The 20,020-nt window shown below is 37.3% G+C and overlaps 1 protein-coding gene across 5 annotated transcripts in view; it reads right to left on the reverse strand.

The window, feature by feature from the left end:
- Positions 1-294: 294 nt before the first annotated feature.
- The window catches only part of SULF1 (sulfatase 1), a 123,598-nt gene continuing 103,872 nt past the window's right edge, over positions 295-20,020 (reverse strand). For 2 of the 5 annotated variants that reach the window (XM_031058619.1, XM_031058620.1), the window contains 9 exons: positions 16,874-17,090; positions 13,379-13,625; positions 11,540-11,636; positions 11,358-11,452; positions 10,881-10,946; positions 10,223-10,395; positions 9,080-9,222; positions 8,853-8,976; positions 295-2,708 (listed from right to left, as the gene is read on the reverse strand). In XM_031058619.1, the coding sequence (XP_030914479.1) occupies positions 1,891-2,708; positions 8,853-8,976; positions 9,080-9,222; positions 10,223-10,395; positions 10,881-10,946; positions 11,358-11,452; positions 11,540-11,636; positions 13,379-13,625; positions 16,874-17,090 (1,980 nt within the window). In that variant the 3' untranslated portion in view covers positions 295-1,890. Of the gene's footprint in view, positions 2,709-7,936; positions 7,971-8,852; positions 8,977-9,079; positions 9,223-10,222; positions 10,396-10,880; positions 10,947-11,357; positions 11,453-11,539; positions 11,637-13,378; positions 13,626-16,873; positions 17,091-20,020 lie in introns of all 5 variants that reach the window. The other 3 variants (XM_031058618.1, XM_031058617.1, XM_031058621.1) reach the window with 2 other exon arrangements.

Below are 20,020 nucleotides of genomic sequence, written 5' to 3' on the forward strand. Positions count from 1 at the left end.
ACTCCTTGAAACATTTCATTACTTCTGGGAGCTGCTGGTTGCGCTGCTCAGTGCATAGAGCTCAAGGAAGAAAGGACCGGATGAATTTGGAATTAAAAAAAATTAAAATCACATGTCTTAAACAAAAACATATATACATTACTCACATCTCCAGGAATAATTTATACCTAAAAAAATGTGTATTATTTTGTTACCTGTCACTTTTAATGTGGATGGATGCTTAAAACTGAAACTGTCAACATATTTTTGAAACAAAACTTATTCAGGAGGAAAACTGGATCATGTGGACTTCTCTGAAGCAGGTAAAGTAAAACACTTTTTATTTCAAGAAATATTGCTTCTAGACTTTCCCGAAGCCAGAATTGTACTATAAAAGTATCACAGAAATATTATACAAGATTTAAAAACACAGTTTGTATCCTAGTAACTTAAAACCTATGTACAAATAGCATCATTCATGACCATAAATATGTTTCTATCAATCAGCCCATGACACATACATCAGATAAAGAACTAGTAATTTTAACATATTTACAGAGTCCATCAAAAAGACTGCTTCTTAAAATTATTAAAATCCTGCTAAAAGAATCTCCTTTTTAAAAAAGTTTCAACTTAAAATACAATGTAATGAATGTAAGTTTAACCTGCAGTGCTTGCAATAGCCAAAAAATATTCACTACACTAAATAACATGTAACAGGTAGGAAACACACCCGTGAGTTGGACACTGTGGAATTACGTCTGTTTGAGGTAATTCTCTTTTGCTGCTGTTGTGATAATTATTTGGAAATTTATAAAAAAGCAAGGGAAAATATTAAGTTTTGACTAATACAGATTTTCAAAGTCATTTTTGTATTATACTTCATACAATTTAATGTTTGGTAAAAGTCAAGAAAAAATTTAGAATACAACAACAAAAATTATTACTAAACTACTATTTTTTACTCTCATGTGCCTTTTGTGTCTAAAATAATGGAAACCTAACATGATTTTATCATTCCCTTTAATGCCTGTTCAAAACAGAAAAAGAATTTAAGACTCAAAATGATAATAATGCTTTCAAGATATTGCTCAGAATAATAAAAATCAGGTGGGGCAACAAAAACATTTATGTACTGATGTAAACCTTTCTACCAGTATCAGCAAAAAAAAAAAGGTCAGAAAAATTAATGGAATTTTAATACTGACAATATCAACATATAGGGAAACAATCCAATTTAAACAAATCCTTCTACAGTTCACAATCATTAGCCATACCTTTCTGAGAGTAAATTTAATAAAGCAACAAAAACATGCAATATTTTTGCTAAGATAATATTTGAAGAGTCTGTTTCCACAATCCACGGTGTTTACCTCTTTCAGGTCAGTCTGTTTATTGGTTTCACAATTTCATAAGACAACGAGCAAGCTAAGAACCTGTAAGGTATTAGATGCATAAATGGTATGGCATACAGAGTTTAAAAGTGCATTTTACTTGAAAGCATGGCATTAAGAATTGCCAGTGGTTAAAATAATTGATAAAAAAGACATTATGCAGGCATACTGGGTGAACTGAAACACTCAGTCATGGTGGGATCATTTGGAAATAGAGAAAGTGACTTGGACATCCTTTTCGAAGAAATAATTTTCAGCTTTCAGAGAATGTGCTACTGCATTTGAAACTTAACACTGTTTCCTTTAACTGAAAACTGGAAATCTTGCTTCCCAGTGTGGAGAACTGAAAGCATGTGCATATGAATAAAAAAAAAATGCACAGAGACAAATACTGAACTGGGCTCAATTTAGCTGCAAAATGTATCTACAATAAACATGGAATGTCAGTTTTCTTGATTACCTTTATTAGTTTGCTAATAAGAAAAAGGAGAACTTATTTAATGGTTTACAACTTGATCTAATCCAAGGAGAGTGGAGCTGAGGCACTGCCTTCTGCATTTAGGATTTGTGAACTTTCTCCTGCAAGACTCTGTTTGGCTTTTTTAAAGAATGTTCCCTCTTCCTGGGTACTGACAGGTGAATCCCTAACGGATATGTTTACGGTCTGACGAACAAAGGGTTCATCAGACCTCATGGGAAGATACATTTGGTCTTCAAATATATCTTCCACAGTGTCACTATCCTGATGAGTGTCTTTTTGAGGAATGCTGATGGGCTGTAGCATGAAGCTATGCCGGGACTCCAACTCTATCAAACCGTTTCCACTGAAATCCATATCAAAATGGTCCGATTCTTTATCCTCCATCCATTTTTCAGCTGGATGACTATTTCTCCAGTGTGCGTCATTCAAACTACTTTTCTCAGGAATATCATTGTTTAATTCAAGTTTCCTCTCCTGACTTAAATTCACTGTGCTCAAAGCAAGGGCTGCAAAGTCTGTTGGCACAATAAGCTGCAACTCTTCTGCAGTCAGGCCGCTGGACTCCTCAGCAGAAGGCATTTCCACCAAGGTGAATGGCGTGGATGATTCGTCCCCGTTGCTTTGACCAATGTTATCCTTGTCTGGTTTATTTTGCTGGTAGTAACTGTTCAGCAGTGCAAACATTCTATCTACATCCTTCAAGTAATTAGTCCAGTCAGCCAGACTAAGTCTAAAGTTGTGTCTGTATTCATATACACTTTCATTCACACTGTACAAGTCTTCCAGTCCTTGCCAGTCAACGTCGCCAGTGAAAATGGGCAGCTTAGCCTTCCCATCCATCCCATAATTGTCCTCTGTTGAAAGAAAGAATAAAGCCTACTGGTGAATACTATTAAAGGTGCAAGCAAAGCTTCCATGTGTGTTTCTACTTCAATTGGCTTGAAAGCAGCCCTGTTCATAAAGCAGGTAGCTCAAAGTGTGAGACACCCCATCTCTTCTGTCAGCAGAGGAATGTTCTGGCCTTGGCTATGTTCACAGCCCCTGCTAAACACACAGCAAGAACTCCCTGTCTCCTGCTCATCCCTGGGCTGAGTAAAAAAGGAACAAAATCTGGTCTAATGGGGCTTTGTGATGACATTCAGAGATAAGTCCTTCCTTGATATTTCAAGGCAGGAAAAATGTTTCAATACACAAAAAAATCCATTTGCCTTTCTTGAGCACTCCAGCAAATCATGCAATACCCAAACAACTTATAAAAGAGGGAACTAACTCTGAAAGCCATTGGTGACCTGAACTTCAATGTCCACATGAATTCTGTTTCTAGATAGCTTAAAAATATGGTCTACAAACTAACCAGACAGATTTGTTTTAGTAAATGATAGCCAAAGGGGGTTTTAATCTATTTCATAGGCATTCATTTTAGTTTACATGGAGCAATTAGGGCCAATGAAAGCTGTAAAAAATTGGTGTGAATTAATTTAGAGGACTGCACCACTTTGTAAAATAGTGTTAAAACATAAACAGAGAATCTTAAGATTTTGGTTTTTTTTAAAAAAATTGTCAAAGAAAATATCTAGCAGCCTTTTCAAATAATAAGTCTGAATAAAGGGTATAGATATGGGTCTGTAAGTAACAACTGAGCTGCATTTTTTTATTGATCACAGCCAGAAAATGCAAAGACACAAAAGAAACCCATTTCCGATATATTTTAAAATTTTGCTACAATAACTATAGTGACTCAGACTATGAAGCCCATTTTATACTGAAAAGTGACACTGAACAGCACCAATTTATTTAATTTACTGGGCAGACTGAATTAATTGGAAAGATTTTATCAACAAGGTGGTCTACAAGGAAAGTCAAATCAAGCAATGCAAACATTTGTCAGGGAAAGTGACGATTTTGCCCTTAAAAATGATATTGCAGGCAGTCTTTAGTAATTAACTCACTGATAATGATTTATTCTCTTCATGAAAATTGTACAGGCAGGTAGGCTAGTAGCAATTGCTTTAGAAGTTCAAGTGGCTACTTTCCAACCATGTGAATTAAGCTCAAATCCTCATCTACACTGAGCCCTGCATCCCCAAAGATGGGTCTTGGCATCTCCATTAATATGTTTGTATTTGAAGTTGCCCATTCTCTTTATTTAAGTAGAACAGAAGATACAACTTTTGTCTCTCATAGATTACATTCTTTGCTTCTTACTAGCTTGGGATTTCACAGTAAAAGAATTTCTCCAATATTTCGCCCATCATAAGGAAAGTCAGAAAAATACCATTATGGTTAGAAAAAACCCTTGATATTTTCTTACAATGTAGGGCCTTACTCTGCTCCCACCAAGGAGACCACTTTCCTTATTTGAAAACACCTGAGTCTTTACTCTTAATTGGAAATATTTTGCAACCTAAAATTTAAATATTTTAGTTTTTAAATATCAAATTATAGATTTTTTTTTTTTGCAAACATTTGACAGTCTTCCTGATTCAGGAAGAAACAAAAGCTTTTTGGATTTGGTAGAACAGCTATGACAGAACATCTTCTTTCTTTCCTGAAGCAGACAAGAGAAATGAAACCATGGCATGGCCACGTGAGAGCCATCTTTGTAAGTCACATTATGGATAATTTGTTTCCTGGAACAAAAGATAATTAAATACCACAGAGATTTCAAGAAAGAAGATTTACTCTTCTGGTGCTTAGAGGCATAAAAGGCTCTAGAAAGCATCATGGCAGGGGGCTGCTTTTGCAAGGAATTTAGTCACTAAACCCTTGAAGATATTAACCACACTGCAGATGCAACAATATTTAAAATTTTCTGTTATTATTTTTAGTGGTAAGGTTTTGGTTTTTTTTTCCTTTGCTAAGTCAGAGCCTGTATAGGAAAACAAACTGTTGTAGGAACAGTCACGTGGGTTGTTATGTTATGGCAGGAACTGGAACAGGAGTGATGCTGTTTGACTGGTAACAGGTTTGGGGACAGAGCAGGGGACTGGGGGTCAAGCAGGAGCCATAAAGGTGCATTTGGGCCCAGGAGAGCCTCTGCTGCCCATCCCCAGCAGGGGAACAGAGGCTTGAGCTGGGTGGCAGGTTGAGCAGTGGGGGAGTCTGGGGACCAGTGAAGGGGAACAGGCTTTCTGAGGAGGCTCAGCAGCAGGGCAATGGGGCTGTGCTGCACAGGAGTAAGATCAGCAAAGAATTTGCAGCGTTCCTACAAAATAGCTGAAAGTCTGAGTCAGAGCTACATGGTCCTTCACTCTGGATCTATTTTTTGCTCTCTAAATGTGGCACTGTTTCTGCAGTCTCAGAGAATTTTCACAGCTGGGAAGGCACTGGGAATTGTTCCATGATCTTTGTGTCACACATAGAAAAATGGCTTGTTTGAAGACAGAGATAATTTATATTCATATATGTTAAACAAACAGGGAAGCAAAGTCTTAAGGTCCTAGAGCTATTTTGGTTGAATGAGCAAATTACTTCACAGTTTAATTCCACAACTTGCAGTAAGCATGAAAAGTCTCCCACTGAAATTAAAGCAAACAGAGGGAAGAGGAGAGGAAAGAAGAGGTTTTTCCCCTGTAAGAAATTTTGTTACAAATAAGTATGAAATGGGAAAGTGCAGATGAGTTGCATTTGAGAATCAGCATGGCAGTAGTTTCCTTGACCAACATTTTGGAATTTCTCAGCTATGACATAGATCCAAAAGAGAAAAAAATTGTTGCTAGTGTTCAAAGTAAAACTTGCTCATTTTTTTGTTGTTTTATTGTTTCTTTATTTGTTCATCTGTAGAACAAGCTTTAGTTAAGCTTTACTCTCCATCTATCCTACCCTGGCATCATCTATAATGCCATCTGTGCCTGTTTTACCTCAAAACTAATAAGAGATTTGAATATGTCTCCTTTGAGACTAGAGACAGGTGGGTAAAATCATATCCTTGGTGCCTTTGAAAAAATTCAGACAAGTAGGAGAGGAGAGAGGAATGTGTAGTTCACACATCCTGTTATCAACCTTGTCTGCAGAGCCACACTCTGTCCATCACAGGGCAGAGGTGGCACCAGTCTTTCCCTGCTGAAGCTCTCTGTTCCTTTGTGCAAAGGGACATTTTGGCTATTATTCTGGCTATTTCCACGTGGGCCTGTTGGCCCAGTGCCTTACTGCAGCACAGGCAGTGCTTTACTAACTCAGGGCATTTTGAACTGGAAACAGGTCTGAGTGAGAAGCTACATGATCTGAAGGAAGCCTAAGGAGCAGTTTAGATGACTTTCCATTGTTATTCCATCTGTTCTCTCCAGGCAACGACAAAATTATCCTCTAGTGGATCATTGTAATGACTCCTGATAAATGGGATTTGTTAATTTTTGTTTTGTTTTGGTTGGTTGGTTTTGTTTTGTTTAAGAAAAGAAAAACATTCCACCAAGATGAGGCTTGAACCAAAATGCTGAATGTGTAAATTGAAAGACTGGGTGTCTGCAGTGTCACGACACAGAACAATATTGCTTATGTTACATTATACTGCTGCTTGTCACAGTAGCAAAATGTTTATTGCATGTTCTTTGGTATCAGAAGTTAAAACGTTTTTGTTGCTAAACAGTATAGGAAGATATAATTTAAAGATTAATCCTGTGTGCTCTACTATTTCATATAATCCTACAATTCAAAAATGCCATTTCTATTAGACCTGCAGTTAAAAGGAGGAATGCTCACTTACAAGGACTCCTTCTAATGAAAGACTTAAAAGCATAATTACAGGGATTGCTTTCTATCATTGTAGCAACCAGTTCCCACCAGGCTGTAATGAGCAATGCAAACAGTGGGATACAAACCGAACAAAAGCTAATAATTTTCCTAGATCTCAAAACTAGGAAATACAAAATTGGCTGCAAAAGAAAATGTAGCTGCCTAAATTGTTTGAGATCAAATATAGCTGCTTAAAATAAGAGCTATACATTGAAATATATTAGCTTAATTGTTCTCTGACTCCTGGAAACTAATGAAAAGGTTCTTTTCAGAAGATTCTGCAAAAAAGGTTTTATGTAGACTTGTACACCCCCTGGACCTGGATCAGGTAAGCAATGTGTATCAGGAGCTACTCCTCCAAAGTGTATAGAGGAGAAAATGTATAAAACTGATAAACTGTGAAAAGGAGTCCAGTCTAAATATGAAACTCCACAGATGTTAATCTGTTTTTCACCCTGAGAACAAGTACTGCTCAGTGAACAGCAAGTGCAGTACTCTTAAGACCTACAGTTTTTTCAGCCTCTTTAAGTTTTTGTTTTATGTTTGTCTGGTTTCTCCACCAGGAGACACAGAGCTCTGAATGATAAACATGTAGGTATAATAAGTATACTTTTAAACAGAAAAATATACCTTCAAAGAGATGTCTGTCATGTATTCCTCAGGTTCAAATGTTAGGTTTAAAAAACCTCACCTGGTGCCTTTCCTCAGTTCAAATAATACAACCTTTTAAGGAAATTTCATTTCGTGCTAGTCTGATCTGGTCCCAGCCCAAAGGAGCTTCATCTTTCTGCCACACTTAAATTGAACACTCTGCTGCTGGCTTCTGAGCACAGGCTGCTCATATTGAGCACTGCTTTTGCTCAAAGTGGTATCTGCCAACATTTCCAAAAGCCAGTGAGAAGATTTTGCTTTGCTTCCATAGGTTTGACTAGGTTCTTTGTACTTCAGAAAGCCTTTTAAGCATACTTAGTTTACATTTAAAAAGCAGCTGTGAAGACCTACTAAATAAAACCAGAAAAACACCTCCAACCCATCCAAAATCAACACGATAACACAAAACAACCCAAAAGAGGTGATTCTTCCAGTGTAATTTTCCTTGGGCAAACATCTAAGGAGTACAGGCATGAAATATGAGCTGTATGAAGTCTTGCTATGACAATGAGCTACGTTAAATGCAGAATGGCAGATCTAAAAAACAATGGCCAAGTTCAGTGTAGGGTAGTTAGAAAATGCATGCATCGAAAGCTACGCTGTGTGCAACATGGCAGGATACAGACATTAGTTGAAATGGACTGGAGTCATGCAATTATTTGGAAAGAAGCTGCTGAGGAGAATAAAAAAGTGTGGATACCTGTGTGGATCATAGCTTCCTCCATCTTTATTTCCTGATATAGGAAAATACAAGAGTAACTTTTGTTAGTGTTTAGAACTTGTAAAACCATTCAAAATGTAGTTTTCCATGCACAGCATCTAATTCCTAAAAAGAAATGTACTGTGTTAAATAAAGACAGAGCTGCAGTCCAACAAAGATTTCCTGGAAGTTTTACATAAAAGAACTGAAAACCCACAGGTTTTCAAAAATAATAAAACCCCAAAACAATTAGAAAAAAAAGAGAAACATTGGTAGATATAGAAAGAGATACAAAGAGGCAATACCACAAATTATGTAGAATGGAGAATTCCTGCAAAAAAATAATAAATCACAATGTTCAATCAACCAAAGTTAAGTGCAATGAATTCCAAAGACTTGAAGTAAAAATAGCTTTGTTTTGCTCAGAGACTCTTGTAAAGAAATGTTGCTTTCTTCAAAAATGAAGGAGGTTACTGGTGATTACAAGTTTGCAACGTTAAGTCTCAGTTGTGGTAAGGAACATGAAGTTGTTGACATAGGCAAACAGCATTTGAAATAAACACAGGATTTAATGCCTCACCTGATACTGGGAGGCAAAAACTAATGAAATAAACCCTGCAAGAGAGAAAAGAGTTATGGCTGTGAAGATCTGCATGCAGCTGTTATTGATTAGCTCCAATAATGATATCCCTTCTGCAGCATTTCTGTCAAGTGATGGGTTTTGCCATCTATATCTTGTGCAGACTTGCAAAGAAGCCTCCTGGTCATGCAGATGTGCATGATTGGTGTATATGGATAATTCCAAATTGTTCAGAGCAACACTTAGGAGAGTGACACTTCATGGATAAAATTAGAACTTAAATAGATGAAAACAATTTTAATAAAATGGAAATAAACACTAATATTTATCTTGTACCTGTTTCAAGTCCCTTTGGCCTTGGATTGCACTGCTTGTAACCTTGACAACTTCTCAGTTCCATAAGCTGGACATGTAATTGATTCAAAATGCCTCTTTCCACTGTGTGAACTGTATTGGTCAGCTGAGAAAGAGAGGAACCGAGGGAAATTATGCTTGTTAACAAAAATTAAGGAAACCCTGGAGGAGTCTGGTGAATGATATTTTCAACAGGGAAAGGGGTTTACCTGATAGGGATCAGTGTTCATATCAAAATATTCCAAGAAGCCAGTTGCAAACTCACAAAACAGAAAATTGTGGGTGTCATTAACTGTTCGCAAACACCAGTAAGTGTTGTTGTTGGAGCTTGTGCAAGCACAGAAAGAGCCCACTGTAATTATACAAACAAGTTATTAGCTTCCAGTCAAAATAATATGCTTGTTTCTTCTACTAGTACCTTTAATCACAGTAATAAAATACTAGCTTTGCCTTAGGTTTTTATTTAGATTTATTTAGATTTGGGTGACTAGATTTTGTGACTAGCTGTGAACAGACTTAATAAAAATAGTAATGGTATTACAATACAGTAACCCCTCTTTAAATTGTGAACTTTGTCAAAAGGACATTTTTTTACCCCATGACTCTTGCTGAAGCATTGCCAGAATGCACAGCAATATGAGAACTCTTTTCATAATGTTTTGTTGCTCCACAGTTAAAAAGAAATTAACTAATGTAATTGTTGTCTTTAAAACAAAAATCATGCATATGACTACTTTAGGAATATTTTAAAATGTAAAGTACATAGCAGAAGTCCTAGTACAATCAAAACTGATTATCTCTAGAGGACAATTTCTTTCTCCAAACGAAAATTTGTTCTTAGCAAATTTTCAGCTTGGGGTCAAATACATTGTAACTTAATCACCACCTGATCTTGAAATTTCTGCAAATAAAGTTTTCAGTCACTTTTCTTTCTCCATCATCACAAGTGAGAAAAATACTGGTTTTTAATGCTGAATCTTGAGAAAAGTTTAAGTATGTTTCAATGGGATAATAATCTATATACCTTGAAGTTTAAAGAGACTTAAAATATCCTTTACCTCTAAGATTTTGTTCATATACACAAGTGCAATGCAGTTGTGATTTTGAAAATATTTTAGCGTATAAAAAGTGGAATAATGGGAAGAAGTCATGAGGGATAGTATCTGCATTTTGTTCATGATATGCTGTTTATTATATACTTTGAAATAAAAATGTTAAAGTAGACCTTTCATGTGCTGAAGTTTTTTGACAACATTAAAGGTCAGAATAATGCTCTGATTGCATGAAGTGGAAAACCAGTGATACAGCAGAGGATAACCTAGGTCACATCTGCATTTTGACATAAGACTCACAGTTCCAGAATGGTGCTGTTTGCCAGTGGTTGTTGTCATGGGTGAAACATGTCAGCCCGGGAAGGCTACACTCATCTCCCTTCTTCTGGCGCCTTTTCCCCTTCCGCTCCTTCTTCCTTCTCCGGTTCTCTTTGAACAGCTGCAGTTTGCCATCCACCTCCTGTGCTGCTTCTCTGTTCAGGGAGGAAGTTGGGCATGGCTGACTAAGAACAGTCTCTGTTTGGTTAACAACAGCACTAGCAGTTTTTACATCTTTCTGGATTTTATAAAGGTGAAAGGATGAGAACAGGACCTTCTAGCTCAGCTTCCCCAGCTGTTAAGATAAGGTGCTCCCTTCAGCATGCATGAGAAAGGATGCACTGCTGCATTTAGGTTTTACTGGATCTTAAAAAAATATTGATCAGTTTCTGATAATACTATTTTCATCCTTTTTCTATCAATAGGTTGAAGAAATATTATCCATAAATTTTCACAAGTTGGCCCAAAACTACTGTTTCTTGTGATAGCTTGCTACATGTGACCTTTTCTTCCCTTCACTTCTCTCCACAAAAAACCACAACAAAACCCAAACCAAAAAAACTACCCAAATGCCCAAAACTACATTTATCCAGTCACCAAAAAGTCAGCTGTGAGAGTGAGAGGTTAATAACAGCCTTACTTGAAGGGATGAAGATGGCTCTTGAGTTTGTCTTGGGCCTTTACCCCCTTTTCTTTGTTGTAATAGCTGCAGGGAAAAAAATTAGAAATTATTAAGTAATTAAACTGTTTTCAACACAAAACCAAAACAGAAATATACTATGGTTGACATTTTCTTAAGGAACTATACAGACTTAAAATTTTCACTTAATTTAAGGAAGTTCTACCTGTGTGATCCTATGCTAGGTTATAGCAGAACTACAGCTGGATTCAAACATGTTAGTAGAATACAAACATATGTAATCTTAAAATGTTAAAGTTTATCTTCTTGTGGTTCACAGTAGCTTCTACTCATATCTAACTAAAAAAGATTATAACCTACAATGGTTATAAATATCAATAAAGCTTTGGTCTTTTATTTTCAATCTGAAAATCCCTGGAAAATGTATAAGCCTTAGAAATCAGAATAGCATTCAGTATTTAGTGCCACCTCTCTTACCTCTGTTTACTACAATCACATTCATCTGGTTTTCTTCTTTTTAGGTGTCCTCTAACTTCCCTCAAATTCTTAATTTTGTCTTGGAGAGCTTCAATCTGCAAAGAGAATATTTCTGAGTCAGACTTATTCTTTGAAAAGCTATCAGTGTAAAGACTTCACTGAGATTTTAAAATACCTCTTACCTCCTTATCAATGTAAGCCTTGTGATCCTTCCAGGCTCTGGCAGACTGGTACAGCTCCCTCTCACAGTGAATAGTGTCATTTGGAAGAATGAAACATCTGTAGATGTGAGTTTAAGAAATAGGAAAATGAAGGTCACTTGTTTCCCAGTTACCCACCCATTTTTTCTCTTTCTTCCAACATTCCTAACAATTTTTTTATATTGTTAGTAAACAGGTAAAAACTCTACAAGGTCTTCCTCTGATGACTTAATAGTAATAATTGCTTTTATCTGTTTTCTCTGGAAAACTTGTCATCCACAACAGATGGGCTGTGCCTGCTAAGCAAAAAATGCAATGCATTCTTATTCAATCAGAAATGAAATTGAAGCTGAAGTAAAAATCTGCTCAGAATTTAAAGCCCCTTGTTAATCAAATGTGCCATTGTTTATTTAACCACCAGCTGCTGAGAAATACGTTCTTCTTGCCACATGAATGTGGCTCATCTTCCCAGCATGCAAAACACTCAAGAAGAGAACATATAGTCAGAGGGCTGAGGATCAATATAATCAATAAACACCAAGAAGAACCACAGTTAGAGGAAAGAGTTCAAAATGTCTTTAACCAAAAAGTCGACAGAGCACTTGAGTCAAAAAAACAGCGCAATGACAAAAATATTCACAACTGTGTTTGAAAAAACAGCTCTACCAAGAGGAAAAAAAAAGCGCAAGAAAGATCGAGGCAGTGGACTGAGACAGAAAATCCAGCAGAGTGCAGGCTGGGCTTTCAAAGTCACCATGCTGACAAACAGAAATTCCTTAGTTAGAGAAATATAATTTTACAGACAGAACTTTTCTTTGGGTTCTCCTTCATCATAACCATTCTTTTAATTTTTGAGAAAAATAACAGAAAAAAGATGTAGATGCTTATCTCTTCCAATGTTATCCTATTCTGTTTTTTTCTTCACTCAAAGAATTCTGAAAGCAATGCTGTTCTGTAAAGGTCAAAACACTTTATGGAGAAATCATATTTTTTCTGGAAAACTATTTAAAGCTTTAATAATTCCATGGTTGGAAATTATGAGTGTAAGAAAGGATAATTTCTACTATTCAAAACTAACCTTTGTGTTCTCCTAAAAAAAAAAAAAGAACAAAAGAGATGAACTCTATTTACATTTTATATATAATAAAAGAGATTCAACTCTATTTACATTTTACATAAAATAAGAGATTCAACTCTATTCACATTTTATATATAATAAAAGAGATTCAATAAAGTTGGGGTTTTTTTGCCTACATATTTCTGAATTTTGAAAGAAATCATAGTAACTTTTTAAAATTAAAAATTATTTTGAGATGTTTGCTTTTTCATTCAGATTTAGTGTATCTTGAATAAACAGATCCAATGTATCTTAGCTTGTGCTAACAGCTGCAAACAACTAAGCATTAAGAAACATGATGTAGCTGATCTAATCTGTCCCCATGTAGAGTGGAACTTCAGTCATCTCAGATTTAGGCCTCTATGCTAAACCGTAGTCTAGACTTTATAATAAACAGCAGAAGCATCAGCTTAATAGGGTGATTAATTCATCATAAGATGCATATTTTGATACAAGGGATGCATTTCCCTCTGGAGATGCCTGCTCCTCCCTAGAAATAAAACCTAAACCAGAGGCTTCCATTTAAAATACACATACTAAATATAAATTATTCCACTTCCTAAAAAATACAACTCAGGTGTATCTAAAATCTATGATGTCAGTTTCAAGTTCCTAAATATTGTACAGAGGGAGAAAGAATACAGCTAGAAAATGAAGATTTGGTTTTAAGAAACAGAAATACCATGCAGAGAAAGCAATCATACTTGTGTGTCACTCTGACAGAGCTGGGTTGACCCAAAGCATCAGTGCTATCAGCGAGCATTGTGTCACGAGCAGCACGAGCAGTTTCCTCTGCTTCCTCCTCATTTCCAGCATTGTGACGCTTGGTGATACTTCTGGTCTTCAACACCTGCAGCTCTTCTTCTTCCAGATTTATGTCATATATCTCACCTTCGAATTCCACAGACAAGGACCGGGTTTGGCGAGTGTGAACAAATCGAGGTTTGTATTCTGAACCAGAAGAAACATTCACAGTCAAATATATGTATATGTATATGTATATGTATATGTATATGTATATGTATATGTATATGTATATGTATATGTATATGTATATATGTAGGTACATGTGTATAAACATGATCCGTGCCATGAACACAAAACATATTCCAAGGAGAAGAATGCAGTTCAATAAAACCAGTTGATTTTTTCTGTGACTTTACAGAAACTTATTTAATGGTTTTTTGATAGATTGTGCCCCACACTTCCATGAGTAGCATGAAATTTTGGTTGCTTTGAGGTTTGCATTTCATGTTAGTCTGACCTTATGCCACAGTTAGCATCTAAATCTTCAAATAAAAAACAGTATCTCTGAAATCAGATATCTAGAAAGAGACACTAAAAAAATCAGAGAACACAGGATTAGAAACCACTTTAGAAAATGAAATAATTCAGTACTGTGAAACAAGGCCACCACTTGTAAATTGGCATGTCACATACTAATGTAGACTTTAGAGTAAAAAATTCATTTTTAAAAGGTTAACACCTTTTCCTTCTTAAAGGTAAGAATTTAGAGGGTAAGAATCCATCAGGTATCAGTACCTCTATGTACCTAAACTTCAAAATATATGTCATCTGTATTTATGTGTGCAAGCCATAGACCACCAAAGAATTGCTGCATTGCAGCGCTACAGTGAGATTAATTATGCCACTTTTACCCCTTGAAAGCTCTGAGCTTAGTAGGGTTACAGCTCTTCTAGTTACTGTGTATATGAGTAAGATTAACAAAGACAATTAACTCTTTTGAGGAGTCTTTAATGTCATGTACAAGAGAACCTCTGTTTGGTCTCAGTCTGAAAGACCTTCCACTTTTTATTTCTTTTGCTAAATGCACTTGACCCAAACCAAGATGATAAAACTGACAGTCAAAAGTACCACACCAAAGCATGTTCTGCCTAGCAATGGTGCCTTGCAAAGCCACACACACAGAGCTCTAGACATACAAAATTAAGCTTGTAAAAAGTCAGTTGTAGGGCATTTCCATTTGTTGCATCTATGCTGAGCACAACCATGTCACCTAACAATAATTTATTCAGCAGAAAGCAGCAGCTGTAAGAAAGTACTGCCTTTGGCAGGCAGCATCAGTTCTAGTGAAGTTTTTATGTTAGTGTCTTTGAGAGATTCAGGCTGAATCTTTCCTGCAAGAATCTTTTAAAGGAGAAGATAGTGAGCTTCATTGAACTTTTCATTCAAACCACCCTGGTCTAAATGTTTTCAGCGATCACCTGCTGTCAGATGGAAAAAAGTCTCAGTCAAGGCAATGAAGACATTCATCTTCATCAACAGCAAAACTAGTTTCAAAGCATCTTTCTGGTCTGTAACCATATTACTCTTTAATAAAATTATGTAAAAGATTCATAGGGTCAAATGGGACAATTTCTTGCATTTGACAGCCTCTGATGATACTGCTTAGTAAACAAGTGGCTGAAAGGGTGGAATGTATAGGCATCTCATGCATGTGCCGTCTGAAGACAAGCCTGAATTAGTAATTTCCTTCAAAATATTTCATCATTATGAGTCTTTCTCTGCTCTACTCAGAGGAGTGTTAAGGCTGGTTTGGAGGAGGCAGAGAAGGGAAGAGATGTAAGAGCATTGTAAAGAATTAAAGCATAACAAAGCAACTTTTTCCAGTGCTTCCTTCAGATGTTTTCCATCCTTCCCCTACTTCCTCTCCCCAAGTAACTTGCTCCAGTCAAAATCCCCTTTCAGCCCTTGTTGGTGACTTGGCACACCTCTTTCCAAGGTACACAGAATGTATCTCTCCACAAAAATATCACTTGAGGGAACATCCCCCAGTTTGAGAATCACCCTGGCAGCCTGTGGCATGTACACTTTTCAGCAGAGCTCTGCCTGTACACACTGTGAGGTTCCTCTGGTCATACTAAACAAATGGAAGAAATTAGATCAAGACAGTATTTAGGCCAAACAATGACACAAGTTAAGACAGACAATATTGTGGTTGAATGTACCAAGAAATACCAGGGATTCTTGTTCACATCCACAGTGCGGGGGGCTTTAAATCAGGAAATATTTTGAATGATGCTGACATTATTTTCTTAGTTCATAGACATCTGTGCAGCACCTCCTAACTTTTTTGTTTTTCATACAACTTCAGTAACATCTTGCTTTGAAGACCAATCTTTATATTATTCCCCAGCCTTGTACCCTCCTGTTGAAGAGCAAGAGAACACAGCCTGCTCTTCAACACATTTTAAAATCTGCTTCTATTGCTTCAGCTACAGAAATTCACTTGCATTGCTGGGCAGAGACAAGAAAAATCATGCTCCATTTAAAATAACAGCCTCTTCAAATAGGCTTCTTTTGTAGAAATCATTAGCAGGAAGAAACCCAAGCGCTACAGTCCTAAAACCCGCTTGTACAATCCCTTCAGCCCACGCTCCACTAGAGGACACTGTGATCTCGCTGGTGTCCCTGCGGGGATCCCGCTATGGACGCGCAGGGCAGGGGCAGGGGAAGCGAGAGCAGGGCAGAGTTTGGGTCCGAGAGCAGCCCCGCCGCGCCTCGGGGAGCAGATGTGTGCGGGGCATCACCAAACTGCGAGTGAATTCAGCCTTAGTCATGCAATAAAACAATGAACCCGGGCGGGGCTGTCGTGTGTGAGCTGCGCGAGAGGTGGCACCAGAGCATCACCGCCACCAGCGCCGCACCGCAGCCTAAAGGCTGCTCCTCGCCCTGATCCAAGGGATAAATGTCGTTCTTCTTGCTGCTGTTAGAATCACAGAACGGTTTGCGTTGGAAAGAACTTAAAAGAATACCCAGTTCCAGCACCCGTGGAAAGGAACACTTGCCCCTAGAACAGGTTGCTCAAAGCTCTGCCCAACCTGGCCTTGAACACAGCCAGAGATGGGGCATCCACAACTTCTCTGGACAACCCTCACAGTACTGAATTTCTTCCTAATATTTAACCCAAATCTTCTCTGTCCAAGTTTAAAGCGATTTTCCCTTGTCTTATCATTAAATGCCCTTGTCAAAAGTCCCCCTCCAGCTTTAGGCCCACTTTAAGTACTTATTACAGAGGCAATTATGCAGAACCTGACTGGACCAATTATGCAGAACCAATTCTGGACATTTTCATTAGACACGAAAGTGAAAGCAAGAGCACACTGGTAGGAAAATGCTCTGCTAGCCATTTCCTCCTGCTCTCTGCCTCAGAGTCCAAGAGATCAAGTAACACTTACTTTGCACATTAGGGTTTCTCAGGAACTGTCTTTGATTTTTCCTTTGGGTCCTGCTGTTCTGGTAATCAGTGTCTCCACAGTTGCAGTCCTTGTCTTTGCTGCTGTAGCCCCGGGAGTGGAGGCTGCGCGTTCTCTTTCTGATGGCCAGGATGTCGCTCGACACCTTGCACTTGTGGATTCGAAGTTTGCCAGAAGCATCCTCTGTGCACTGCCACTTCTGCAAGAGAGAGACATGAAGGTGATTTCCCAGCAGCCTTCCAAACTCCTGCTGCTTTCAGGTAGACAGTAGAAGGAGACAGGTACATTTATTTTTAAATTTAAGCAGTCCCTTAAATAGCAAACTGAGAAGGCAAATACTTAGGGCAAAAATTCAGGCACATTCTCCAGAACATCTTTCTCATGCTAGGAAAACATAAACTTGAATGAAATCACCTCAAATCTGCATAAAATATACAACCCAGATGAAAAAACCAACAAAACCCAAACACACATATATATAAATCAAGACTATTTAGACTACACACATCCCTGAAAAGAGCAAGTAAAAAGTCTTTATTTACTGAGTCAAGGAGTATTGGCAAGGCAGTTTTCATCTACCCTTTGTCTTCTTTGAAAAAAAAAAGTACTTTGTTCTGTGACTTGGATTTTCTAGCATGATTCAGGGAAAAATAAAAAAAATCCCCAATCCATGGATGAGGAAGAACTGGCTCAGTTGTAGAGTGTTTTGGAAAGAAAAGAACAAATTGTGGATGTAATCTATAGAAAAATACATAAACCATCCCCTACAGCCAGCAGGTGCAAGTAAGGGGAAGAACCTTAGGGACAGTAAACAAGAAATTAGCTTGGATAAACCTCTTTGGAGTTATAAGCCATAAGATTTGTATGAGACTTGGGAGGAAAAGCTCTGGAAGGAGTACCTGTAAAAAGCATTGTGTGTGTGCTGAATATCAGAGCAAGTGTGGGAGAATGAAAGGAAACAGATTTTTTTTCCAGTTTGTCTGCACAATATCTGTCTGACTTAATTATCAACATCACTGAACCAGATGGAAGATTCCAGGTGGATTTTTCCAGTGGATCCCATCACCTTCACATTTCAAATTAAAAAACAACTGGGACTTTAATTTCCTTTCCACATCATACTGTTTTAAAAAACCTAAATGTTATTTAAAAACAAAAGAGATCAGAGCTCCTTTGCCCATACCCAAAGCTTGCCATACATGGCACTCAAAATACAACACACAAAAGAAGAAGTCTGTGAAGATTTTAAGTCAGCGGTACTCTGAATGACAATAGGTAGAACTAGAAATAGCTCTGTTTATTTATAATTTTAATGCAAGCACAAATTACTATTACTCAGTGAGTTTTGTTCACTTTTTCATCTTAAGCCGCAATGAACAGATCTTGCATACAAAGCACTAAGCTTGGTTGGATATTGCAAAGAGCAAAACTCAGTAATGTTATTGGTAACTGGAACCTTTTAGCTGCAGTTTCAGTAAAGTTTCTCTGTACTGTGCCCTTTTTTGGTTCCCATGACTGAATAGCATAAGTAGCTTTCTCTTGCCTCATTAATAATAACAAGACAGATGAATGCTGGTCCTAATGGAGTTGCCAACCTAATTTTTGAAATGGACACTAATATCAGAGCATGCACATTTTGGTAAGCTCCATTAACTAATGGCTGCTCTGGACTGTTTTTGGGATGCTGTCACGCTGACTGATGAATGGAGAAGAAAACCAAGCCTCAGGTAGATTTTCTGGCCTGATAACCTGAGGAATGAGCTGATGTGAGTCTGAACCACAGCACCATGAGTGCACTCTCTGGCCTAACATGTGGGCTGAATTAAAGATGGATTCCATGCTGAGATCCTCCTGTGGATTGGCAGGACTCTGATCTCAGAACAGTAAGCCATGTGTAAAAGGACCTTAATTTGAACAAGTCCAATAACTGGCACAGAAATTACACTTGTGCCCAGACTTTCAGTGTGAAGGTACATCTATAAGTGACAATGTAACTTTCTACAAGAAAAGGTGTCCAAGAGCTGTAAAGCTTTGCTGATTTTACTCTCCCATAGCATGTGCTCTCTTCCTTCTGAGAGATGATTGTTACAGGATAAGAGTTGACTGCACCACTATATTTCCTGTCTTTATTGGGTATGTGTTACATTTATAAACATTGAGCACTAGCTTTTAAAGAGTCTCAAAAGCAGCATTTTAAAGTAGAATAAGTATTCTCTTTGTCTCTTTGCATTAATCATAGCAAGAGGTTGTAGGAGTGGCTTCAATAACCTTTTAGATCATTTTTAACAGTATTATGACTAACACTGAAACAACCCGCTCTGTGTCTAGTACAAGCCAATAATAGTTCCCTATTTAAAACAGGGATTAAATGTGATTCATTTCCTCTTTTATTTTCCTTTTTAAAATTTTACTTTTAAAAAAGTGTCATTATAAAGATGCTTTGGAGTTCTAAGATGGAATTTTCAGTCTAACTTTCCTGAATCCCTGCCCATGCCGGCATAATCAGACACTGAGCATGCCTTATGCAGTTAAATCATAATGGTCCTTCTGCTCATCTTTAGATCTATAAAATGCATTAATGCACATAAAGGAAGATTCTGACTGAATGCATTGCCATATCCCCTGTTTTCTACCTTCTTTCCCAGTTTGAATAACAAACTATTCTTTGAAGTTCAGGACTATTAATTTTGGTTTCTGGATCACTATTTCTCCATCAATTAAATAACCCCATTAGCTAACACAAGCTAAATATGGCTTCATAAAATTTTAATTTGTATATGTTTTCTTATTTTCCCCATGTTTATTGTCTTTCTTACAGTGATATTTCACAAGACACCTTAGACAATCTAACAATTCACTGTTGCCATAGGAATATAGGATAGTCCTTGCTTCTGGCTGCCTGTTGATTTAGGGACCCTTGCACTGATTTATTTTCACCTTGGTAGGAGAAAAGAGAACTAACTCAGAATTAAAACTCTAGACCAATGGTAGAGAAAAAAACAAGCTCCTGACATTTGGCTGCAACAAGCTGTTATATTGTTTCAGTCATGCTGTGAAACTTCATCTGTGTCAGCCTTTTTCCTTGTCATTGACTCATCTTTTCCTTCTTTCATCTCATTTCATCACCTA

The sequence above is a fragment of the Geospiza fortis genome, unplaced genomic scaffold (genome assembly GCF_000277835.1).
Source record: "Geospiza fortis unplaced genomic scaffold, GeoFor_1.0 scaffold121, whole genome shotgun sequence".
Lineage (NCBI taxonomy): Eukaryota > Metazoa > Chordata > Aves > Passeriformes > Thraupidae > Geospiza > Geospiza fortis.